This window comes from Protopterus annectens, chromosome 2.part0, assembly GCF_019279795.1.
Source record: "Protopterus annectens isolate FY-2018-M chromosome 2.part0, PAN1.0, whole genome shotgun sequence".
Taxonomy (NCBI): domain Eukaryota; kingdom Metazoa; phylum Chordata; order Ceratodontiformes; family Protopteridae; genus Protopterus; species Protopterus annectens.
The window spans coordinates 197,977,386-198,004,819 of record NC_056728.1 but is presented as its reverse complement, the minus strand read 5'-3'; the positions used below and the strand labels follow the sequence as shown (position 1 = coordinate 198,004,819).

The 27,434-nt window shown below is 40.3% G+C and overlaps 1 protein-coding gene across 4 annotated transcripts in view; it reads left to right on the top strand.

Moving 5' to 3' along the window:
* The window catches only part of BIN1 (bridging integrator 1), a 2,421,789-nt gene extending 2,395,025 nt beyond the window's left edge, over positions 1 to 26,764 (top strand). For all 4 annotated transcript variants that reach the window (XM_044060666.1, XM_044060667.1, XM_044060664.1 and 1 more), the window contains one exon: positions 25,581 to 26,764. In XM_044060666.1, coding sequence (XP_043916601.1) covers positions 25,581 to 25,685 — 105 coding nt within the window. In that variant the 3' untranslated portion in view covers positions 25,686 to 26,764. The remainder of the gene's footprint in view (positions 1 to 25,580) is intronic.
* Positions 26,765 to 27,434: the final 670 nt, after the last annotated feature.

Below are 27,434 nucleotides of genomic sequence, written 5' to 3'. Positions count from 1 at the left end.
TCTTACTAATTACCAGGGATTTCTTTATGTCCTTTTAGTTTTTGGTTGTTTGTATTAAAAATTAACTATTGAAGGATTGGAGAAAATTAATAGACAGTCCCATTTTAATGTCCGAACAATATCAATAAGCTAAAACTAAGTAAAGCTCCTGGTAATGACGGTATTATACCAGAACTGTATAAATTAATTGCTTAACAAAGCTTTAGTAGTGCTACTGAAAGTATATTCATTAGTTAAAGGATTGTCAGATGCTCTTCCATCTTGGAAATATACTCTAATCTCACCTATTTTAAAAGCTGATAAGGACGCAACAATACGTTCTTCCTAAAGACTAATTTAATTATTAAACTTTGATTATAAAATATTTCTGGCAGTATATGCTAACAGAATTAAAGACTTTCTTCCTGTGTTGATAAATGAAGATCACACTTGTTTCATAATGAATAGAAATTAATTTGATAATATTAAAAGAATACTCACAATAATAGATTATATTAACACTGTAAATAGTCATTTGACTTTGGTAAGCCTAAATATTAGTAGTGCTTTTGATTTGGTTAACTAGGATTATTTACTATCTGTTTTGGAGAAATATAACTTTTCAAATAATTTTATACAACTTGTTAAAATACTTTATGAGAACTCCTTTGCCTATATAAAATTGGTACATATATTTCCAAATCAATTATGATTACCAAAGGTACTAAACAGGGATGTGCTCTATCACCATTGCTTTTTTGTCTTAGTATTGGAACTATTCACAAATTATATTATGTCCAACACAAATATTAAGGGTATTCAAATAAATAATGATTTAAGTACTAAAATGCAAATTTTCACTGATGATATTTTGTTAACATTGAATAATTATAATTATTCTCTTCATGCTTTATGTGTGACAACATAAATCTTTCAGAAAATGGACATAGTTTTAATGATAATAAAACTAAGATTTTACTCATAAATTGTAATACATATAAAATGGATAAGACATGCTCTAAATATAGAGTTGATAGTAAAGTTTAATATCTAGGAATTACTTTAAATAGACAGTATTAATGATATAATAACAATTAATTATACAAATGGTCTAAATAATATAACATATCTTATCAGTAAGTAGAATAAGCATTTTTATAATGGAAGAGAAACTGTTTTTAATCAAAATGATTATCATTCCAAAAATATTATATATAATACATTCCATATCTCTTCTTCTCCTTAAAGGGGTATATAAGACAGTTTAATACTTTGATTATTCGAGATTCATTTGAGATATTAGATAGAAGGGGATATAGGTTTTCTAAGTTTGGAAATATATACTTTACCGTCAATTATAAAGACAATAACTGTATGGCTAAATTCAAATGACCCTATAAATTGAAAAAAATACAAGAAAATACCTGGTTAAAATCCTGTTTAATGTCAGTTCAATATAATAAATTAATAAGTAATACATTTCATTAGTTATTATGAGAATATATATTAGAGAGGAAAAAATAAACTAATAAGTTCATGTTATATTACTAATATATTAAATATATTTAAAAAGTTTGCATATAGGAATATATATCATAAATTATGGTTATTCCCTATTTCCCTACTTTTTATATGTCAAAAATGATAAAACTTAATGAAAAAGTGATATTTTGGCATCAACTGATAATTAATGGGAAAGTACATTCTATAGATTATATTATGAATAAATTAAAAATAGATAAATGTGGCTAGATATACATATCTGCCGACAATCTACTTATCAAAAAATAGTTAATGCCATCAACATCTAGAGATGAAGTTCATAAATTTATAGAATATTTAATTAGTTTAGGAAGTCACAGTGATACAGGGAAAGGATATCTTTCATATGAAGTGATTAAAATATGGAATATATTATAAAGAAAATACTAGAATTAGTTCAAGTTAATAATCATTCATCAAGTAAGGAAGAAAAAAAGTTAATCCTGTTATCTTTAGAACAGACTACTCTTTCATATCACTGGAGATTATTTTCTTGTAAATTTTTACAAAGAAATGTTATTACACCTCATAAAGTTGAATTGATTTATAAAAACTTCTTAGATGTTGGAGATGCAAGTCAAATGTTAAAACTGATTGTCAGCATATGTTTTATGACTCATATAAGTTTGGGAAAGTATAAAGTCTTTCTTGCAAGCTATTTTTAATAACTTTATTTTAACTAAATCCGTAGTTTTGTTTAATGTACCAGTACCTGCATGTGTACCCAGAATGAAATATCCTCTTTTGTGAAGTATTTTAGCCATCACAAGAAAAGTCATTACTGTAAATTGGAAGAACAATACTACTTCTACCTGTAAAGAATTTTAAGAATATAGCTAACAATGTGTGTGTCAACTTGAATTAGCTACAATCAAGGTACGAAAAGATAAAGTTACCTTGTAATATAATTATTGGCTGAAATTTAAATAACTGTTAGAAAAAATGGAAGATATATAATTAAGCAATACTGTAACATCAACAACTAATACCTTATTTTGTTTATAAACAGTTTTTTCTCTTGTTAATGTGAATTTTTTCTATAATAGTTATATATTGTTTCAAATTTTTGTGTATATGTATGTTATTTGATTTAAAAAATAATAAAAAAGAAATATTAAAAAAATCTAGGACATAGGATGATGAGATAAATGAAAGAAAGGAAAAAGGGGAGGAGGCACAAGGAAGATAAAGGAAATGAGATGATAGAGCAGGTTATAGTTGTGATAATAGTACTTTAAGACGACAACAACATGTGCAGCAGAAGTTGTGGCACACATTTATATAGCTATATTAGTACCAATTTAATCATGGGTGATGCAGGTGCAGAGCCATTTATCTGTCAAGTGTTGCTTCAACTGGTATTTAAAGTCTTCCAGTTTGCAGACTATTTTTATGTGTGGAGAGTGATGGTATTCTACCAGTTAGCTATGCAGTATGAATATAGGCAGTATCTTGCATTATTGGTAGGTTTAATTATGGAGAGTAATGATTTATTATTGAAATACAGACGTCTCTTAGTATGTAAGATTGAATGACAGAGTGAGGAGATGTGATTAGTTATAGGGTTTTGTGGTAGTTTGAAGGTTGTAATTAATTGTGAGTACAATAGACAGTTATTTAGTTTGTGACAGTTTATTTGTTTTAGAGAGAGGCAGTGCTGTGATCTATATTGCTGGTCAGTTGTAGATTTAGCTACTTTAATTGCAGCTTTGTTCCAGTTTATCTGATCGAGAGGAGTTGTGATTGGTTAGGATAGGAGAGGCATTTAAATGGGTGGGGAGAAAAAAAGAAGTGGCTATGTTTTGTTTAGCAGAGTCAAAAAGTTAAGTGTTTTACTCTATAGAGGCAACCTAGCTTTTGGTATGTCTTCTTTATGCCTTGCTGATGGTGGAGATCAAATTTCAAGTGGTCATTCATAATCACACCAAGTAGCTCAGTGTGGGTTACCCATTGTGAAGCAAAATTTAATATTTCCTGCATAAAAAGTTGCAGAGAAAGTGAGAAAATAATTTTAGAAAGCATAGCAAGCACCACTGAACCGATGTTCCTATCAAAACTACACCTGTTCTAGTAACATCATTTCTCTCTTTGTAATATGCTGTACTGTTACACCTTTCATATAAGCCATCTTATTTATATCCACCAAGCTCTGTTAAGCATGGCACCACCATTGTAAACTGTGTTTTGACATCTGAATGTAAATATTATAATATACTCTTGCATTTGTAAATATGTATGATTTTAGCATATTCTTGCATTTGTATATAAGTCGTGTTCATTTCTTATGTGATCCTATTGGTATACTTCTGTTTGTCGAAATCTCATTCTTTCGAAAGAGTGAAGTATGACCCCCTTTATGTGAAAGTGCACTTAACCAAAAGTGCACTTTCGCGAGTACTGGTTCACCGAACCGGAAATAAAAAAGAAACACTGCATCACCGAAGCACGCTACAGTGGGGATAAGGAAATATACCTGTTTTCCCACTGTAGTGCGATCTCGGAGTTAGTGTATATCAAATATCAAGGGTGTGGGTGGTGTAGAGGGGCTTGCCCCCCTGCAAAACTGCCTTTGTAGTGTGTCTTTTTTGTTTTTATTACCGGTTCGGTGAACCAGTATTCACGAAAGTGCACTTTCGGTTAAGTCCACTTTCGCGTAATTGGGGTTGTACTTCTGTCTTTCGAAAGAATGAGCTTTTGACAAACAGAAATAGACCCGATCCTAAGTAATATAGAAGATAAACAAAATAAGTCAATAAAAATATCCTGTTCACCTACGTTGTGTCTGTAAGTGGTCCATTGAAATCAGTGCAGTAACCTGGTAAACAAAAATAAATAAAAGATCCTATTCACCCAGGTAGTGCTTCTAAATGCTCCACTGACATCAGTGCAGTACCCTGGTAAACAAATATAAATAAATAAAATATCTTTTTCACCCAGTCTGTACCCCAGTAGACAGATATAAATAAATAAAAGATCCTATTCACCCAGGCTGTGTCTGTAAATGCCCCATTGACTTCAGTGCAGTACTCTGGTACACAAATATAAATAAGTAAGACATACTCACTTTCCTCACTTATCTAGAGTAAAATAGTTTTTTATTCAGGCATGTCCAAGGTTCAGCTCCCAGTGTTCTCTCCTGTCTATCTGATGAATCTGGGCATCTTGAATGTAGAAATTGCCTCATGTACACAGACAACCCTCTCCTCCTACCAACCAACACTACAACCGGTGAGAGATGCACTTATCTAGCCAAACTGGAAGTAAAGATCTCTCCAACCAAGACTGAACTTGACAGTCATGAGGTGAAGGTAAACATTTGCACCACACCACACTAATCACATAGTCTCACTAAATCTACACCACCAAAATCCACACATTGTAACACAAAAACATTCGCGGAGGCTCTCAGTAATAATCTGTCTAAGCAACACAGACCTCCAATGCAGAAACGCAAGCAACCTCCATCCCCCAACACAACCCAAATGACACGTAGCCCACAGACTCAGTGTGCCACTCAACCACAGCCAGTAAGGCAAAACAACGTACCCAACACACTAGTCATAGGTGATTCTATAGTCAGGCACACTGATGTCCCACTCACCAGGCTAAACAAGGAGAAGGTTATGGTCAGATGCCTGTCAGGTGCGAGGATCCGCCACATAACCCACGCACTGAGGTCACTCCACAACAAGTACAAATATGACTCTGTCATTGTCCATGTTGGTGTGAATGATCTAAGACGTACCTCCCTGGACTACATGAAAAGAGACATGGAAGAGCTCTCTGATCTTGTAGCCCAGGCAGGTATGACTCTAGCCCTGAGTAGCATTCTGCCATCGCCCAGAATGATACCGCAGTACAAGGACAAAATGATTGACTTCAACAATTGGCTAAGCTTCTGGTGTCATTCTAAGGGGATCCTGTATCTGTCTGCTTCAGATGACATGGTCAACAGACCACGATGCTTTACCACAGATTGCCTGCACCTGTCACTCCTGGGATTCCGGATACTGGCTAAGGCTCTTACTGCCCCTATAGTGCCTTTTGTAGGCAAGGTTCAAATAACAAATTGACCACCATAAAAGGAACAGGCAAGCAAAAACTGAGGGTAATGCTACTCAATGTTAGAAGTTTAAATCTCAAAATGCACTCACTCGAGGCACTCCTTAAAATGGAGAACATGGATATCTGTGCAGTGACTGAGACCTGGTTCAAGGCTCTAGAGAGCACCACTGCATTACCAGGCTATAACTCATACCACACTTTTCGGCCATGTAACCTGCCGAAACACCAAAGGCGGAGGTGTGTCCATATTCATTAAGGATATCCACACTTCCAGGCTAGTTGCTCAGCATAATGCATCAGAGGTTATCCAAGTGCAACTAACTCTGGGCAAAACTGCAATCCAAACAGGAGCTTGCTACAGATCCCCCACCATGCCCCAGGATTCCCACTCCTCTTTTCTTAATGTACTGAAAAATATAAGGGTTCAACCAAACACCCTAATAATGGGTGACTTCAACTACCCCACCATTAACTGGGAAAACTACTCGTGTACCAACTCCTTAGCTCAACGCTTTCTGGAATTCATAAACTCCAACTTATCCACACCCCCTCCAGGGGCAACAATATCCTAGACCTAGTCATTACCAACATGAGTGACCAGTGTTCCACACCTGAAGTCAACTCCTCGTTGGTCCGATCCGACCAAAAGCTAATCAGCCTTGATATCCACATCCCGCCCCAACCCCCCATTAAGGAAACCACAGTAAAAAATTTCTCCAAAGCCGACTTCATGCTTTTTAAGACAGAAGTGGTAAACTTCATGACACCCATGCAGATAGACAATACACTTACAACTGCTGAATCCTACACAAATGCACTGTATAAGCACTTACACGAGTGCATGCATCGTGCTATTCCCAAACAGAACCATGATGCTGTCCTCCAAAAAAAGGAAGCCAATCTGGTGGTCCTCTGCCATAAACAAACTGTACAACAGAAGGAAGAAACTGTTGCAAAAGATAGTAAAATCCCATGTGTGGAGGAGCTCCTCGGTCAGCCTCAGTAAGAAGCTGAGATCACTTATAAGATCCTCCAAAGCTAGCTATGAAAACAAAATCACCACTAATTCCAAGGACAACTGCAAAGCATTCTACAGCTATTTCAAGAATCTAGATGGCAACACCCAGATCTGCTCTGAGTTACAGCACAAAGGCAAGAAAATTATAGAACCAACTGATATTGCCAACATCCTGGCAGATAGGTTCAGTGCTAATTTTACCCCCCTCTCACCCCCTAAAGGGCCCATATCTATACAGGAAGAATGCAGATTCCCTGTAATCACAACTACGCAGGCAAAAGCTGCACTCTCTAAAGCCAAAAACACAGCATCCTTCGGACCGGACAGCATCCCAGGCTGCGTTTTACATGAACTTCAGAACGAACTGGCTCCCCACTTAATGCTTAAGCACCATGTTCAATAATAGCTTCGCATCAGGCTTTGTGCCCACTGAATGGCACACAGCAACAGTTATCCCATTCCACAAAGGGGGAGCCACCACTGATACTGGGAACTGTCGACCTATTAGCCTGACAAACCTGGTCTGCAAGGCCATGGAACGTATCATCATGGAACTCATAAACAAAGACATTGGTAACTTCCAAACTCTGGATCTCACTCAGTTTGGGTTTGTGAAAGGTAGATCATGCCTCCTGAACCTGTTCGACTTCTTTGAGGCAGTCACCAAAGCCGTAGATGAGGGTAAGGTGGTTCACACAGCCTATCTTGATCTTGTCAAGGCTTTCGACACCATCCCCCATTCTGGAATTATAGCTAAACTCACTAAACTAGATATAAATCCCTACGTCACAAGATGGGTTGCCAACTGGCTCACTGATAGAACCCACACTGTAAAAGTTGCAGACTCCAAATCTGACCTCAAAGCAGTGACAAGTGGAGTACCACAGGGTTCCGTCCTGAGACCTCTCCTGTTTGGTATCTACTTCTCTGAAGTACAGGCTAACACAGAAGGCCTCTGGCTAACAAAGTTCGCCGATGACTGCAAACTAGGAGCCATAGTCAAGTCCCCAAATGATGTGGACATCCTACAGAAGGGCCTCGCTGAGACAGATGCCTGATGTCAGAGCCATGGCCTCAAGCTCAATGCCAAAAAGTGCAGTGTCATCCCCTTTGGTAAAACTCTGTACCCATGAACTACCACATAAGCAGCAATCTCCTTTGATAGTTACATCACCACAGTAGTCAGGAAGTCCTTCTATGTGGCACACCTCATCATAAAAGGGTTCTCATCCAGGAAAAAAGAGGTCATTGTTCCCCTCTACTCGACACTCAGACCCATTATAGAGTACAATGCCCCTTTTTGGAATGTACCTCACAAGACATCTGCAGCAGCTGGATAAGCCAGAGAAGTACCTCACAAAGAGGATTACTGGCCTCAAACAAATGCCCTACACTGACCGCCTAAAAAAACTTCAGCTTTACTCCGTAGCATATCCCCTACTCCGAGGTAATCTCTGCCTAACATATAAAGCTATGTCAAACCCAGAGCTGTTGGACATGCTACACCTAAAGAAATCCCAATCCCTCCGAGCTACATGCTCTAGAGACCTAAACCTTGTCACCACAATAAACAGGACATGCTGGAGGGATAGATTCCTGTCCTAGAGATTTCCCATACTCTGGAACAGGCTACCCATCTATGTCAAGCAAAGTTTTTCATTAGCACTCTTCAAGAAAAATCTTGATGAGTGGATTAGAAATAGGAAATACACCCCGGGGATCACTTCTGTGTCTCTGCTTGACAGTGGCACAGGAAAATAACTTTCTTGGGTGGCATAAGCCAGGGAACCTTGTTGGCTAGGCTTACGTAGACCCTTGGGGTGATAGCCTAGTACCTACCTATGAACCTATCCTATTCACCCAGTCTATACCCTGGTAAACAAATTTAAATAAATAAAAGATCCTCTTCACCCGGGCTGTAACTGTAAATATCCCATTGACTTCAGTGCAGTACCCTGGTAAACAAATATAAATAAATAAAAGATCCTAGTCACCCAGTCTATACCTCAGTAAACAAATAGAAGTAAATAACACCTGATTCAGGTAGAACAGATGCAATAATTAGTATGCAGAATGAAAGGCTTGGCAGTTTAAAAGCTACCTCTCTTTTCATTGTACCTTTTGTTAGAATCATAAAAGACCCTTTCCTCTTCAAGATCATCTGTTTGGAGCAAACCAGTGGGAGGGCTAAAGCATATGATTTCCAACACCCTTTAGCATGCCATAAAAATTTGTAAAAAGTCTGAGAGGTTTATGACCTAGTGTCCACCTTGCTTTGGATTAAACTCCCTGTCATCTTGAAATAGTACCATTCTGTGGCATTTTTAAGAGCTCTCAGTGACTACACAGATACATGCAGATTTTATCATTGGCAGTGACAATTCAGCTTTTTAAAGGCCACAAGACCTTAAAATTGTCACACATCTCTGAACATCCTATCTTCATACCTAGAATCTTTGCATTACAAACTAGCAGTATGATGTTGTCAGTTTTCATTCTGTCCTCAACTTACAGGTTCAGATCTGATCCCTCAGATATGACTCAGCTATTGAAAAGGTCATGGCAACCGGAAAACTCTCGAGCTACTCCTTTACCCACAGTGCACCAAGTCCAGGTACTTCAGATCTTGTTTGCCACTTTCAGCAAAAGACATGGTGTTCCTGTACTCATGAGCGACTGTTCAGATAAGTTAATTTTTCCCCTTCTTAAGGCTTTTTTTTCATTCTAATTACATTTTTCTTCCTTTCCAACTATTCCCTTTATCGTAGAGCATTATCTCTTAGTTTTTCGTTCCCCTTTATTATTTGTGTGCTTCTTGAGTACTATAGTTAGTAGTCCCCTTTTCTGTACAATCTAGGGTGTAATTTCTATTTTAATACCATTGTTGGTAGTCATTTCCTTTCCCTTTATTATATGAAAAAAATATTCTGTTATATAATTCCTTCCTTTCTGACTTCCTTTCTTCAGACTTAGTTGTTGAACTTGTTTAACATGGCCGACAAAGACAAAGTCCCGGCTGGGTTTAAAAAATGCACCAAGTGCAGTCACAAAATTCCTTTTTCTGATCCACATACCTTATGTGTGTATTGCATAGGACCACACCACCTCTAGGAGGACTGCTCCATTTGCCACTCCTTCAACTCAAGTGCTTTGGTTGAGCATATGAATAAACATTCTAAAAGGATTACTCCCTTCCTCTTTTTCTGAGGTGTTATCTGGAGCTTCTCCTGAAAAATAAAAAAAAGATTATATCTCCTTCTCCAAGTACTTCTTAAGCCTCAAAAAAAAACTTTGAAGAAGGCTAAGAAAAGGCCTCTTTTGGATTTGACTGACTCCTTGGATCCTAAAAAGAAAAGTTTTAAATTGTCAGATCTGACTTCATATTTGGATCCAGAGCAAAAGAAAAAAAGGACTATTGGATCTAATCTTACCTTTGGATCCAACACTTAAGAGACCTAAGGACCTGTCAGGTCAGACTTCTTCACATCCGATGCAAAAAACTTCAGATTAAACTTTTGACTCAAAACCCCTTCCAAAAACTAGATACTCTCCCTCAGTGGACCCTCTTCCTTCCAGGGTCCATTCTCCTTTTTTGGAGAGGCATAGGTCTCCTTCCATGGTGTCCATCCAGAAGCCTTACAGAAGAAGATGTGGAGAGGTTAGTGAGAAGGATTATCTCAGCCCAGAACATGTCAAGCATCCCGTCGGCTCCTACCCCTCTGGGTCTGGGGATCCTTCCTTCCATTACTCCCCCTTTGCAAGTTCCTACTCCGACTCTCTACTTGGTCTTGGAGTCTTTGGATCCAAGTCATCCTGGTCCATTTTCATCAGATCTGAGAATTTTTTTATCCTTGGATCTAAAGCATTGGATCAGGAGAACTCTCAGAGCCAGGGCTTCCCTGTCAGGTCCGGGGTGTCACAGTCAATTCCAAAGTTTTTGGAGCTGTCTGTACACCTCAGGGCCTTGGCATTGGTTAGCTTGGCTCCAAATTCAGCCTTGGGGAGATTCTACTCAGAGCAGGGAGGGACTTCAATCCAAAGGCTTGCCCTTTTGGATCTGGGGTCCTGTTTCTCTGTGAGGGGTCTGTCATTCAGGTCATGAAAAGAGGCTTGTCTGCTTCCCTGACAAAGACTGTTCTCTTCCCCTCAGATCCTCATCCTGCAGGCTTGCCATCTGTTCACTTGGAGTCTCATCTGTCTCACTACAGGGAAGGCTAATTCCAAAATCCCAGGCTTCCCAGCAGACTGTGCCGACCTCTTCTAATACCTCCCCAGAGCATCCCACTGAGGAGGTCTCCATGAAGAGCATGTGCAAGAGGAAGCACTTAGACTCCCCAGAGGAGTCCGTCATGGAAGATATATACTTTGATGAAGGTGAAGGGTCCCCATGGTCACCTCCTGAAGATGTCCAGTTTGGTGACATCCTTGAAATCCTGAAGCAGAGAGGTGGCTGGAAGTCCAGCAACCCTTTGTCCAAGAAGTCTGTATTCCTGGAGACTTTCAGTACTGTCCCATCTATCTTTTGGGTGACCCCATCCAAGCTCATAGAGTTGATCTCTATGCAGGCATGGAAGGCACTGGACACTGCTGAACCAATCCCTAGGAAACTGGACAAATTTATGTCAGCACCGGAAGACAAGCAATTCTGGGCAAATAAGGTGCCTGTTGATGCCATGGTCATGGTGTTGGCCATTGAAAAGGAACTTGATGAAGAGAGTTCCACTGTCCATCCACCAAACAAGGAGTCTTGGGTGTTGGACAGGTTTGGGAAGCATGTCTGTGCTTCACTGACCTTCGCTTTAAGGTGTTTGAACTATTTGGCACATTTCACCAAGTTACAGAGAGACCTGCTTAAGGAACTCTTTGACACCCTCTCAGGATCCGTTTCTGATGAGTTGCAGGCATCTGTGACTTCTCGGTTGGCTAACCTGCAATCAGTTTCCAATTCTTTCATGAGGCTAATTTTGCACATAGCCAAAGGAACTTCAAGGGCAGCGGGTTTCAGCATTTCCATAACAGACACACCTAGATACACTTATGTGAGTTTGTGGAGCCCTTCAAGTCTTCGTTCATCAATGCTCCCTTTGACGGCAAGTCTTTGTTTTGTCCCAAATTTAAAGATACATTATCCACGTGTGAAAAGGATGGAAAGATCCTGTCTGCTGTGGGCATACATTTTTCCATACCTCAAAGAGCCATCTCCAGGAATCAATGAGGTACTGGGAACATGTGGTTCAAGAAGACCCAGGGACCATTAACAGGACATATGTGGAGGAGGTTCCCCCAGGAGCGGGGTGGGGGGGACTCCAATGATAGATGCCACCATTGCAGCAGAGGTGGCCTGCAAAACCAAGGGTCCAGAGATTGGTTCCTCGATGGACCCTTCCAGCATTCTTGAAAGAAGGCCTGCTTGCCCCTTTCTGGAGGCAATCGGGGGTCATTTATCCCTGCACCAGAGAGCCTGGCTAGAGATAACAACAGATACTTATGTGCAGAGGATAATTTCCAGAGGTTATATAATACCCTTTTTCCTTTCACCTCCATTCTCAAGAAAAATCCCTGATATTCCACCCCATAGAGGGAACAAGCAGCAATTCAAATACAAAAGCTGCTAGAAAAAGTCATCCAAGAGGTCCCACCAGACCAGATAGAATCCGGAATGTACTCAAGGTTCTTTTTAGTGCCAAAGAAAACAGGGGACTGGATCGCAACAACTTAAACAAATCAGTTTGACACACCAATTTTCAGATGGTCACAGTTCACTCCACTCTCCCATTTCTGGGAAAGGATGACTGGATGCTCTCATTGGACCTTCAGGATGTGTACTATCACATTCAGATGAACAGATGATCCAGAAAGTACTTATGCATCCAGCTGGTAGCCAACCACTTCCAATTCAGAGTTCTGCCTTTTGGTTTCACCATAGCCCCCATGGTGTTCACCAAATGTATGGCAGTAGTGGCAGTTCACTTGAGACTACAAGGATTCTGAGTGCTTCCATGTTTAGACGGCTGACACATTACTGCCCTGTCCAGGCATCAAGCAATAGAGGCAAGAGATCAGGTTCTGCAGACATGCTGTCATCTGGGGATAACCATAAACTACAAAAAGTGTCATTTGGAACCTACTCAAAATTTGGAATTGATACGAGCACTGTTCAACACAAACTCAATGATAGCTTCAGTGCCTCCTCTAAGAGTTCAGACCTTAAGAACACAGGTCAGGAAAATAATCTGCAGTACCAAGGTTTCAGCCCACTTGGTCCTTTAGGCTCTAGGATCAATGACAATGGCATTAAGTCTAGTACCTTCAGACAGATTTTATGTGAGGGCTCTACAGTGGATGCTAGCCATGCAGTGGTCAATACTTTTATCAACCTATGTCAGCCCTGATGCTTATTACTCAGATTTGCAAGAGAGCTCAGGTAGTGGATTCAATCAGAGCAGGTTCTACAAGGCTGTCTCTTCATTCCCCCTCAGTCCAAGGCCATAGTGACCATGGACACTTCCCAGTTAATTTGGGGGAATTACCTGGGGAAAGCGGTCCAAGGCACTTGGTTCCCCAAAGAGGCCAATTTGCATATCCGTGTCCTAGAGATGACAGCAGTGCTTTTAGCATTGAAGGCCTTTCAAGAATTTTTCCCTCAGGGACAATTGCAATTCAAATGAACGACATGTCAGTAGTTTGGTACATCAATAAACAAGGAGAAACCAGATCTTACCACTTGTGTTCAAAAGCACTCAGAGTGTGGCAATGGGCGATCTCTTCCATCCACTTTCTCATCACAACACACATTCCTAGGAAGTCCAGTGTGATAGCAGACAAGATGAGCATGTGTATTCTTCTGCCTCATGAGTGGTCTCTTAACAAAAATGTGACAAATATGATTTTTCATCAGTGGGGCTAGCCTTGCTGCAACCTTTTTGCCCCCCCCCCCAAACAACAAATGCAGCAGCTACTTTGCCTTGATTCCTCCACGGGGGAGTCACCAAGGGATGGTCTACTTCACAATTGCCCCCCCAAGTCTGCTTTATGCCTACTCACCAATCCTGCTGATTTCCAAATTCTTGCAAAAAGCTGCCATGTTGAAGAGCAAAGTAATCCTCATTGCACCTTTTTGGCCTCAACAGATTTGTTTCCCCTTCTTTTGGCTTCCAACCGTGAATTTTGGATCTGTCTCCAGACCTCCTATCTCATCCGACAGGCATGAGCCATCCAGACAAATTGAACCTCAGTCTGACTGCCTGGCTTTTGAAATTCCATTAATAGCTGGACAGTCTATGCTGTCTTCCCAAGTCCGTCAGATACATTTATCTTCCCATAAACCACCTACTCGTAAACTCTACTCCAGTAAATGGAGGTTTGCTTACTTGGTTTTTCAAAATAATGTTGATCCCATTTCAGCTCCATTGCACAGCATCTTTGAATTTATGCCTTACATTTTAAGGAAGGAGCCAGCTCCTCCACAGTTAAAGTACAATTGGCAGCGATATCAGATTTTCACATGGAATTTGAAGGTGCTTCTTTTGCCTCCCATAGACTCTGCAAAGCCTTTTTTTGAGGCACTCCTCTTCTCAGGCTTCCTGATAGAGACTCTACTCCCACATGAGACCTCACTCTGGTACTGCAGCACCTTACTCAACCCTCTTTGAACCTGCAACTAAATGTGACCTTAAGTATCTTTCTTGGAAAACAATTTTTCAAGTAGCCATTACTTCTGCCAGAATTTCAGAGATTCAGGCCTTGTCGTCAAAACCACCTTACTTGGTCTTTCACAAAGACAAGGTCACTTTACAAACTAACATTTCTTTTCATCCTAATGTGGTTTCAGAGGCTAATATTGATCAATCTATTAATCTGCCAGTATTCCTCCATAAATTTACTAACAAAGTTCAATACACATTACATTTATTGGATGTCCACAGGCATTTGTTGTTTAGGGGAGAATTACATTTTTACTTGCACAGAACGGAATTTATCAGGAAGACTGAGCAATTATTTGTTTCTTTTTCTGAAGTAAAACTAGGAAAACCTGTTGCCAGAATAACTTTGGCCAGGTGGCTGACTGATTCTATTTCTTATATATGTATTTTATATATATATATATATATATATATATATATATATATATATATATATAAAACAAATTAGGCATTACCTTATCAAAACCATTACAGTTTCATTCATACATATATATATATATATATATATATATATATATATATATATATATATATATAAAACAAATTAGGCATTACCTTATCAAAACCATTACAGTTTCATTCAACTAGAGCCGTGGTTATTTTATCAGTCTTCCATTCTAGAGCTTCCATGGATGACATTTGTGCAGCAGCAACTTGGGCTATCCACCATACCTTTGTTACTCATTACAAATTGGATCTGGTCTCCTTAGGTAGGGCATCATGTGGTTCAATGGTGCTCAGGAATATCCTACTTTGAGTCCACCCAGGGATTTAGGTAGCTGGGGACCCTGTCCAATAAGTTGAGGACAGAATGAAAATTGACATCAGATAAAGATGTTATGCACTCACTGTAAAGTTCTATCTGTGTTGTCCATTTTCATTCTTACTCAACTCCCCTCCCACCAACCCCCTGCCCTAAAAACTCCTGGAAGAGCGAGTGTTTTTAAGTATGCCCCTCCTTGGTACATAGCACCAGATACTCTCTCCTCCCTCTGTAACTACAACAGTTCTTTCTCCTGTTATTAGCAAACAAGATCTGAGGTGCTTGGTGTTGGTTCATTGTGGGTAAAGGATTAGCTGGAAAGTTTTCTGGTTGCCACAAGATTTTGCATTGGATGAGTTGGATCCGGGGACCAGATCCAAATTCATGAGTTGAGGAAGAATGAAAATGGACAACACAGATGGAACATTATGGTGAGTACATTACTTCTTTTTCCTCTTGTCTGTTTCTCTGCTGCATTCTGTTTCCATTTTATTTATTAATTATTTATGTATTTATTGAAATTTGATTACTGGGAAAGTCTGACTGGCTAGATGCCTATTTTCAGCTGAGGACCAGTGTGGAAAGCTCCAAATTATTACAAAACATTCTAAGAAGAATAATTTCACAATCTTAAAACATAAAACAAAAACATCTGCATTTTAATTATAACAAATTAGACATAATATAAAAACAGTCGTTAAAAACTGATGCAAGGTATATGACAATCATTTAATATTTAGAGAAATTTTAGAAAGTTTGTAGAGAAATTAAAGGTAAGTTAGTCTAATACAAAAAGGAATTGCAATATGAAGCGAGGGAAAAACAGGCTTATGGTATATTTAGGGAGAAAGTCTGGTGAGAGAAATAGATAGCAGTAAGGAAGTAATTGAAGAAGGGAGAGTAAGGAAGTATAAGGAATGAAAAGATACCTGCTCACATTAGGAATATTTTTTATCCAGGATTTGAGCAAGAACAGAGGATGTTCATCGTGTTACCCTGCTGCAGTTATCACACTTGGGTTACCCTGTCGTCAGGCGGTCCCGCAGTCGGCCTGAATTCCAAAGTCTTGGTCCAGCGTCGGTTGCTGTCACTTCTTCCCTGACGTCAGTGCGCCAGGGGTATATAAGAGGCATCCGACGCCATTTTCTTCAGTCTTTCTTGCCGTGCAGTGCCCGAAGCAGAAGCAGTTCGCAAGTGCCAGTCGGCCGACACCTGAGATTTTCGAATCGAATTTCAGTCCGAAGTCTTCAAAGCTAAGTACCCCGTTGGGGAACCTTTTCTTGCCTCAGTCTGATGTCAGAAAAAGTTAACAATTGCATTTCTTGTGGGAAACAAATACCTCATAAGGACTTTCATTCTTATTGTATACCTTGCCTAGGCCCAGACCACGACGTCACTGGTTGTCGGTTTTGTGCTAGGTTCAATAAGTGAACTATAAAGCGACGCTTTGATTTCGCACGGCACTACGGTAGAAAATTTAATTACACTATGCCGTTGGAGCAACCGACTACCGGCGTGCATAAAAAACGCAAAGATAAAGACAGGCAGCCTAGATCCAAGCCAGACTCCGAGGCCTCAGCTGGGCTGGTTGCCGGTTCTCCGGTTTTCAGTGAGGTGCCTACGCAGCCCCTGGCAACCGCAGAATTGGAACCCCAGACCGCTTCGGATTCTCAAGCAGAGAGTTCTAGGCCGACGCAGCCATTTTCTTTAGACCCTACCGACAACATTGCAGAAGGAGAAGCCGGTGCTGCGGAAACACCTTCGGTTACAGAAGGTGTCTTCAGACTGACTACTCTCACCATAAAATCTTATGCTAAGCTTAAGACTCCTCTAAAACCAAAAAAGACTGCACATCAGTCTCCAGTTCAAGGCCCCATGCCTAAGAAACAGATGCTTAAAATGGCTGAAGATTTGATTTCTTTAATCAGGGGTTCCAAACCCCCCCAAGACAAAAGGCCTAGACAAGAGGAGGATTATGCCTCCTCTGACCAAGTGTCTATTTCATCAGGCTCCTTTGAGGAACAGGATTACTCCTTTCCCCCTTATGAAGATTCTGATGCTGAAGATTCCATTCCCTCAGCTTCTCCCCCTGAAGACTATTCCTTTGGGGAAACCTTACATACCATGAGGGAACATTTCCACTGGGAAGGTCAGGACTACTCCGACTCAAAGAAAAGGCTCCGAGAGTTTCTTTTACTCCCCCAGCACAGACCACTTGCTATCCCTCCAGTTTTAGACATTGTGGATGATGTTTACTTAGAATCTAGTTTAAATCCAGATTCTCTGCCTCCTGCTCCAGCCAAACCAGATAGATATTATAGAGTGCCTGACTCACACAAATTCCTTTACAAAAGCCCTGTTGCTGACCCAGAGACAATCTCCCAGGGTCCCAAAGGGGCTAAGGCTTCTATGGCTAAAAATCCTGTACCCTCTGAAAGGGACTCCAGAGCACTAGATAGGTAGGGGAAGAAGGTTTACACCTCAGCTACTCTAGCTATGAGAGCACTAAATTGTCAATTTCACATGCTGAAATACCAGCAATTCCTAATGTCTCAAATAAAACAAAAGATGAGCACTCACCCTCAACAGTCTGAATTCAAGGAAATGCAGGATCTGTTGCATGCAGCTGAACAGGTGGGCAAACATACTTTACAATGTGGATTTGATTCCTTGGAAGTTTCCTGTAGAGCAGCTGTTACTGGGTCTGTTATACGTAGGCATGCTTGGTTAAAGGAACAAACTCTGTCTGATCATGTTAAAGCAAAGTTACTAGATGCACCCTTACAGCAGGATGTCTTATTTAGGGTTAAAGCAGAAGAGATTTTAAAGAAAATGGAGGATAAGGCAAAATCTATGCAGACGGTCAAAGATTTCTTACAGGTACAACCCCCATGCTTCAGCAGAATTTGGCCAGCAAAAAACTGGTCCTTTCCAGCTTCTGACAGACCACGGAGGGGTAAATACAGACGCCCAAGGGGCAGAGAACAAGCACAAATCCCTTACAAACCTCGCCAATGGGGCACTGCAACACAGAAGGGAGGAGAAGACATGTCCCAAACTACTAGAAGACAAACACAATGACTTAAACCTCAAACTGCCAAGCAAAGCTCTCTTGGCAGCTCCCTTGGGAGGAAAATTAGCATTTTTTTTACAGACAACTGACGCATCGTCACAAAGGACAAATGGGTCCTAGACATTATCTCACAAGGATACAGATTTCATTTCCACACTTTGCCAAGGATAAAAGGAATGCCAAACTTGCTACAAAATCAATGGGCAGAGGCACAAAAACAAATTACAGCTCTCATGGACATGAGAGCCATTCAATTGGTACCTACACAGGAGCAAGGCCAAGGATTTTACTCAAGGCTCTTTCTAGTCCCCAGAAAGGACAATGCTTGGAGACCCATTCTGGACCTTTCAATTCTAAACACCTTCTTGCACGTACCCAAATTCAAGATGCTAACACTACAGCACCTTCTTCCCATGTTGGGCAATAAAGCTTGGCTAGTAACGTTGGACCTCAAGGAGGCATAACTGCATGTCCCTATCAGACAAAATTGCAGAATATACCTCTATTTCATTGCAGGTTCAACCCATTACCAATTCTCTGCACTGCCCTTTGGCTTATCTACTGCACCCAGGGTCTTCACAAAATGCCTGGCACCAGTAATTGCATACTGCAGACAAAGAGGAATTCAAATATACCCATACCTGGATGACTGCCTCATCCAAGCAGAAAGCAAGGACATTCTCTTACAACATCTGACTTTTGTAAATCACCTTCTAAGTTGCCTGGGGTACACAGTAAACGAAAAGAAATCAAAACTAGTGCCCTCACAAAATATGACATTCCTGGGTGCCAGCTTGAATACAATGGCCCAGATGGCTTATCTGATGCCAGACAAACAACTACAACTAACTCAGTACTTCAAAATAATAGCAGCAAAGACCCAACTCCCTGCAAGAAAAATTCTGCAGGCCTTGGGCTTCATGGCATGTTGCATACTACTAATACCATTTGCAAAACTGCATATGAGGAAATTACAATGGTACCTGAAAAGCGTATGGACTCAACACAGCCACAGCTTGGAAACAATGATACCTCTCATTCCCTGCCTTCAACAGGAGTTTCCATGGTGGTCACAGGCATGTCACCTCAACAAGGGTCAGCCTTTCACCTTACCCCCAGCCAGGCAAACTATGACAACAGATGCATCGGACTATGCCTGGGGGGCGCACATGGCAGGACGGTGCGTTCAAGGCATATGGACTGCAGATCAAAGGAATCTGCCCATCAATCAAAAAGAAATGCTAGCTGTGCAGAATGCTCTGACAGCCTTCAAGGACCTCTTACATTCAGGGCAGCTTATAATAAGGACAGACAACACCACAGTAATGTGGTACATAAACAAACAAGGGGGTACACACTCCTACCCTCTATGCAGGCAAGCAATGACCTTGTGGAACATAGCACTGGCTTACCAAGTTCAATTACAAGCTCAATTCCTGCCAGGAAAAAAAGAACACATTGGCAGACGACCTAAGCAAAAACATCATGGATCCCCACGAGTGGAAACTGGATCCACAAGTATTTGCAATGATAACTCAAAAATGGGAGCGCCCAGACATAGACCTGTTTTCCAACCCCCAAAACTATCAGCTATCAAAATTTTGCACAAGGACATTTCACCATCAAGCTTGGAAAGTGGACGCACTCTCATTCAGTTGGAAAATGCTGACAGTATATGCCTTTCCTCCATTGCCCCTTCTCACAAAGTTGCTGCTGAAAGTCAGGATGAAGAGACCTCAAATGATACTCATTGCCCCGGACTGGCCACGCCAGCACTGGTACCCACTACTAAGGAACATGGCCCAGGGCCCACCATGGATTTTACCACAAATTCCTCATCTGCTCACACAGCAAGGCAGTCAGATTCTACACAGCCAGCTCAAAACTTTAAATCTGGCTGCATGACAAATCACCTAAGCAACCAGCCAGCCCCTCTTTCACAAGCTGTTATGGATGTCATTCTGGAGGTGAGGAGGCCCAGCACCAGGAAAGCCTACTCAGACAAATGGAAAAGATTTTGCGCCTGGAACCAAGCTAAAGGCCAAAATGCCCTTCAGCCGGACATACCTCAGATTCTACAATATTTAACTGAGATGTTACACAAAGGACTTTCTTTTTCATCTATTAAAATCCACGCCTCAGCTATTTCAGCTCACTACAACACGGATCCTCCCTTATTTTCACATCCACTTCTAAGGCAGTATCTCAGAGGGGCAAAAAACAGTAGGCCTCCCAGGAGAGCACCAACACCAACTTGGGACCTCAATTTTGTTCTGGAAAAACTTACGCTGCCACCTTTTGAGCCAGCCTTCTCAGCTGACTTAAAGTTTATATCATGGAAGACTGCCCTGCTGCTAGCAATTACTTCAGCCAGAAGAGTCTCAGCGCTACAGGCACTAATGGCAGTAGAGCCTTTCCTCATTTTTCATAAAGACAGAGTTTCTCTACGAACTAACCCCTCCTTTATGCCAAAGGTGGTATCCAGTGTGGCTCTAAATCAAACCATCCACTTACCCACCTTCTTTCCAAATCCACAGAACAAAGGAGAAAGACTCCTGCATTCCTTGGACATTCACAGGCAACTACGTTACTACTTGGATAAAACTAAGGCTTTCAGAAAATCTGACCAACTTTTTGTATCCTATGCTACAGCATCACAAGGAAAGGCTGTCTCAAAACAGACCATTTCCAAATGGATAGGACATTGCATACGTTTTTGCTACACCCGTCATGGAAAACCAGTTCCTGCAAGCATAAGGCCCCACTCCACCAGGGCAGCAGCTACATCTACAGCCTTTCTCAGGGGGGTGCCAACCAAGGATATTCTGGAAGCTGCAACTTGGAGTTCAGCACACCTTCACCAAACACTACCACTTATCACTTTACTCTAAGACTAGAGCTGGCTTCGCCACTGCAGTTTTGCAGGGCCTTCTAGCCTCCTCTAACCCTGTTTGACTCCACCTCCAATCCTTAGCTTTGGGATTCTACCCAAGTGTGATGACTGCAGCAGGGTAACACGATGAACATAGTACAGTTTTGTACCTACCATAAATGTAGATGTTCGAGTGTATACCCTGCTGCAGTCCAGGTTACCCTCCCTCCATCCCCTCTGACCTAACTAAAACCTTTCAATACCTTAAAATCTGATACAACCTTTGTGGTGTATTTGCTTATAGCTGGAGGGTTGTTTTGTTTGTGTTAAACTTTTATTATTGGTACTATCTACTGACCATCGTTTGGGGGGGCACCTGACATCTGGAGCAAGAAAAACTGAAGAAAATGGCGTCGGATGCCTCTTATATACCCTTGGCGCACTGACGTCAGGGAAGAAGCGACAGCAACCAACGCCGGACCAAGACTTTGGAATTCAGGCCAACTGCGGGACCACCTGACGACAGGATAACTCAAGTGTGATGACTGCAGCAGGGTATACACTCGAACATCTACATTTATGGTAGGTACAAAACTGTACATTTTGAAAGATGGGAGGGAGGGTATAGACCTGATAGATACAGGTAAGGAGTTCCAAGCCTTGGAAAGCTTGTACAAGTACAGGAAATGCCCATCACATTTGTTAGGTTTGTAGATAGATATGAGTTTTTGGTCACTAGACCACAGTGACCGACTGGGAACATAGTTGTGTAGAATGTTTTTCTAGTGCTGGACAGGCAGACAGATGCTGGATAATTTTATAGGTGGTAAGAAGTGTATATGTTAGTTGATGTGACAGTTCTAACCAATTTAGGCTTTTTAGTGCTGTATAGTGGTGAGTCCTGAAAGGGGCATGTGCTGCAAATTTAGCAACTTTGTTATAGTGTTGCTCAAGTTTTAATTTTTGTATAGCCTGAATGTTAGGAAGGATGGAAGCGCCATAAAGAATACTCAGTAGGAGATAAGTAGTGAAAAATGTAGTTTTAGTTGCGCCAGTGAGAAAGTTTTTGGCTCTGTAAAGCATTCCTAGTTTTTGATGAGTTTTTCTTATGCAGTTTTGTATATGCAGGTCAAATGTAAGATTGTCGTCAACTATCACCCCTATAGTTTGCTATGAGAAGTGACTTCAGTGGTTGTATTATCAAGGGAAAGAGGACTTTATATTTTTTTCATGAGAGAGAGGGGTTTGGGGAAAAATAGTAGTGGTTTGGTCTTTTTTGGGTTGAGGATGAGTTGTGAGTTATGAAGCCTTGTTTCAGTGGCTGTTAAAGCTTGCTGAGTAATTTTTTGGAGGTATACCATGTTGTCACATGTGGAAATGACAGTGGAATCATCTGCATATTGCATTATGGTGGTCTGTTGTGTGGAAGTATTAAGGGTGTTGGTGAAAATGTTAAAGAAGGGACCAAGGATAGAGCCTTGTGGTACACTGGTGGTGACTGAGAAGTAAGGAGAGAGTGTAGAGTGCCATTTTACTGACTGAGGATAAATAACTTTTGAATGACAGAAGGGTGGGCTGAGAGAGATCTAGTGAGATTTGAAGTAGAAGTTTGCTTTAACAAACAATGTTGAAAGTTTTAGACAAATCTAGAAATAAGGAAGAGACAAGTCTGCCATTATTTCTAGATTTATTAACAGTATCTATATAGAATAGAATGGCAGAGCTTAGTACTATGTGAAGGATAGAAGCCGTGTTGTGTAGGGAATAAGAGATCTTCCTGCAAGAGATAGTCTAGCAACTGTTTTTGAATACATTTCTTAAGTATTTTGGTGAGGAGAGATAAGATTGCTGTAGGTCTAGTGTTATTAATGTCTGTTGAATTTCCTCCTTTGTGCACAGGGATAATGTGTGATTTTTTTCCAGACAGAGGGAATGTGGAATTCCTGGGTTGACCTATTTACAAGGATTGAGACAGGAAAGGGAATGCTGCTGACTGCTACTTTTAGGTACTCACTTGAAAGGTCATCAGCTGAAAAAGAGCAGAGTTTAAGGTTTAAGAGTTGTTTTATATAGGATGTGGACAGAGGTTTGAAGGTGAAAGTGGAGGTGGTGATATGTGGCTGTTGGGCAGGGTTGGGATTAGATGTTCAGGAATCCTTTGTTAGAGATGCTATATTATCTACAAAATAAGGGTTGAACTGTATTGCAGTTTCGAGGGGTGAGTTATGGGGGGAGGGGTTTGGGTTGAATTTTTGGCAGGGTTGTAAGATGTTTTTAATGGATGTCCACAATTTTTTTAGGGTTCTATTTAGCATTATTTTGAAAGTTATTATAGTGTAGTTTGTTGTCTTCATTTATTTGCTTTTTAGTACCATTGCGAAGCATTCCAAAATTTTCAAGATACTGAGGTGCTTTATATTTTTGCCATTCTTTCCATGCTTTTTCCCTGTCCTGCATTAGCATTTTACTCTTTTTGGATAGCCAAATTACATTATTTGTTTGCATTCCTTTCCCTCTAGGAGGTGCAAGGCTATTTAGGAAGTTAAGAAAAGTTGCATTGAATTCAGTTACAGCATCGTCTAAGGGGAGGAATTTTAGGAAGTTCCATTTAATAGATGATAGGGTAGTAATGGAATTCCCCATTTATGTACTACACGAATACCTACCTTACTTTTCTTTTCTTTTTCATATGACACTCTGCTAGCTTAGAATGCATTTGTTGAGATGCACTTTTTAGCACTGATATTTCTGTTGAGATAAGATGGAACCTGTTTATTAAACACTTCTCTGTTAAGTAGCAAAGTTCACCACTGAAAGAAGCCACACTTTCTGGCACTAAAGCTCAAATTTTATTAAGATATTAAAATGCCCATGTCTGTAGGATAGGTTGGCTATTTTCCATAACTCCCTCTATTTCTCCTACCAGTCCACATCCCTCTCTCTTGTCAGCTGCCACAGCCAGTTGTCTTATTTTGTAGTTGTCTTTCCACAGTGTGTTTGCTGCCAGCACAGGTAGCATGTGTCCTGACATCTCTGTGTCTCTTTCACTTCCTACAACTTCAGATGTCACTTTTAAGAAGTCCTTGGTGCCTGCATGTACCACGATATGTTTATATTCCCCTTTGTTGAGCGCCTGTATTATAAAGATTAATCTCTGAGACCTTGATTGCTGTAATCTAGTCTCTCCTTTCTCATTTGCCTTAACTCTTAATTCTCCTAGTGATTGTCCCCACATTGACCTTCATCATCTTCACTTTTTGGCCCATACCACTGCCTCTCTCTCCTATCAGCAGCCTCATTGCCATTCATCTTCTTCACTTCTTGACCCACATCACTGCCTCTCTGCTATCTGCAGCCACATTGCCTTCATCTTCTTGACTTTTTGACCCATACAACTGCGTCTGTCCTGTCTGTAGCCACATTGATATTCATCTTCTTCACTTTTTGACCAATACCACTGCCTCTGTCGTATCAGCAGCCACATTGGCCTTCATCTTCTTCACTTTTTGACGCATATCACTGCCTCCCTCCTATCTGCAGCCATATTGGCATTCATCTTCTTTACTTTTTGACCCATACCGCTGCTTCTGCCTATCCACAGCCACATTGGTGTTCATCTTCTTCACTTCTTGACCTATACCATTGCCTCTCTCCTATCTGCAGCCATATTGATGTTCATCTTCTTCACTTTTTGACCCATACCATTGCCTCTGTTCTACCCGCAACCACATTGGCCTTTATCTTCTTCACTTTTTGACCCATACAACTGCCTCCCTCTTGTCAGCAGCCATATTGGCATTCATCTTCTTCACTTTTTAACCCATACCGCTGCCTCCCTCCTATCCACAGCCACATTGGCCTTCATATTCTTCACTTCTTGACCCATACAGCTGCCTCCCTTCTATCTGCAGCCACATTGGCAAATTAACAAAAAAAATTAACATTGGTTTATAGGTATCCACTTAGTGTAGATAACTGATGGTACTTGAAAAAGGAAAAGGTGTTTGTTATTTACTACTTTGTCAGTGCTCTTATCTTTCTCAGGGGTGATAGTAAACAGTGTCAGAAACCCTGAGGCACGGACGAGCTCATGCAGTAAATTCAGTTGCACACAATTCATGCTGGATAAGCTAGCTTAATATATAGTGGTTTGTGATACTCATTAAATGCTGCTGTTTATTATTCCTGATGCCTCATGGTATCCTGTGGCTAGATGGTACCATTATAACTGTCTAATAATCTGCAGAGCCTCGAGGATTCAACTTGTTATATAACAAAGACGGCTAGCTGCCTTGGCTGTTTGCTTCTGGTCAAACATAAAAATGCTGTACATGACACTAGTTATGCATATTTCACCTTTTTCTTATTATAATGTAATTATTGTAATACAAGGTTTTTAAGGTTATCCTATACTTATTCTGTTTTATTACTTCTGTTTTACTGCATCTGTACTCTTTAACCTACAAATCTGGTACAAATAAAAAATGAAACAAATAATGAATGTTACAAAAACAAATGTGTATTTATGAAAGGTTGCTCATGTTTTTGACTTTTTTACTCTATAGGATGAGGGATGGCTGATGGGCATAAAGGAGAGCGACTGGATCCAGGATAAAGACTTCAGCAAACACAGAGGAGTTTTTCCAGAAAACTTTACGGAAAGGATTTGATTAGACAGAACATATCATGTTTCATGGAAGAAAACAGGAGAAATAATGTCATTTCATCACATGAAGGAAAAAGCTGAGCTTAAAGTGTTATGTCACAGGATTAGTTAATGTACTGAGCAAGGAATTTTAAATTAACAAGCAAGACAAAAGACAGACTGATTGCATGCATACATTATGTCAACTACTGTTATCAGTAGCTTAGGTTCCCTCCCTAAAACTGAAGGTTATTTTGAAGATGTAAGCTTTCATATTTGTTTTTATAACTCATACAACAAAAAGAAAAGGGGTGATTAGCCAGCATTACCATATTGGTCTGTGCTGAAGAATAGGTCAGGTGTAGTGACAAATGTTTATAATTTGCACTCCTAATTGATCTGCATTCTTTTCAGGGTGTCTGTATTGTAGTGCAGTGGGTAATGAGTCATTAACTTCTTGTACTATCATGAGGGGGGGTTCTGCAGTAAGGTGCTGGTGAAACTTTATTTTGTTTGGATTTGGGCCTCTTATGAGGCTTGGTGGCTTTATATTCTCCACCTCCCCCGGTTTTAGCTGGATAGCAAATCACTGGTGCTCTTTTTGACAGCACCAGAACAACAGTATTGTTGTCCCCGTTGGTTAAAAGGGATGTAATTGTTTACATTGTGGTTAAATTCTGTGAAGTACAAACTTGAGTTCATAATAATGTTTTACTATTTTGGCTTTGACTTTTGCACGTTATGTAATGACAGCTTTGGTACTTCTTTGTACTCGCTGTGTGTGTGTGTGTGTGTGTGTGTGTGTGTGTGTGTAACCTAAAAATGTTTGAAAAGACAGCCAAAGGTTATTAGTCCTTATTAAGAGCAACACTTTCAGTTGATGCCTGCATGGGCTGAATTAAGCTAAGGAGACAATCATTAAGGAAGTAGTGAAACAAGATGTCACAATTCTTGCTCTAGTTAGTTAACTGTTCCTTTAAGGGAAAAAAATCTTACAAATGACTGACTAGTCGCTTGCCATTCAAATTACCAGTATATTTATATACTTTGTGATGTTTGTGCTGTTATACAAATCCTAAAATAAAGTCAAGCAGTTTAGGAGGATTTATATTAGTTAACAAATGTTAAATTATTATTTTAAAACTGTTCAAAGTTACTGCATGAATTTCTTTCATTTTAACAAGGGAATAGTGAATTATTTTGCTGCCGAGTTGAGTTGCTGCCATTATTTATACTAGTCTTATTTCAGAGAAACGAAACAATTTTAATAATAGCTTGTTTAATGTTGTCAACTTCAGAAATGAGCATAGTAGCTGAGGGCTTCGTAACTGATGGGGGCATAATAAAGCACAAGTGGCTGTTTGTGCAGTATAGATAAGTTAGAAGTGAGAGTAAGCAAAAAACATGGATTTCTGCAAGGCCTGTGTTTACCTTTTTTTGCATTTGTACATAGTGTCATGAGTAAACTGTATCCTGCTCCATTTCCCAATTATAGTTCAAAATGAGGGCAACTAAATTGTGAGCCCATTACTATGGAACAGAGGTAACTGTTTGGTACTTTAAAGATTTCAGCAGTTATTCTGCTGAAATCGAACTCCCTTGTCTGTTTGTTGATGTGCACTGTTCAGCTTGTATTCATGTCTTGAAAATATTATTCATCTGACGTAGTTTACTTCATTTGGTCTTCAACCTCTGGGATACCGGATCCGTATCGGATCCAAGCCGGCAATCTCACTAGCATCTGCTCCGAGCTCCAAGCTCCTCCCCTTACCCG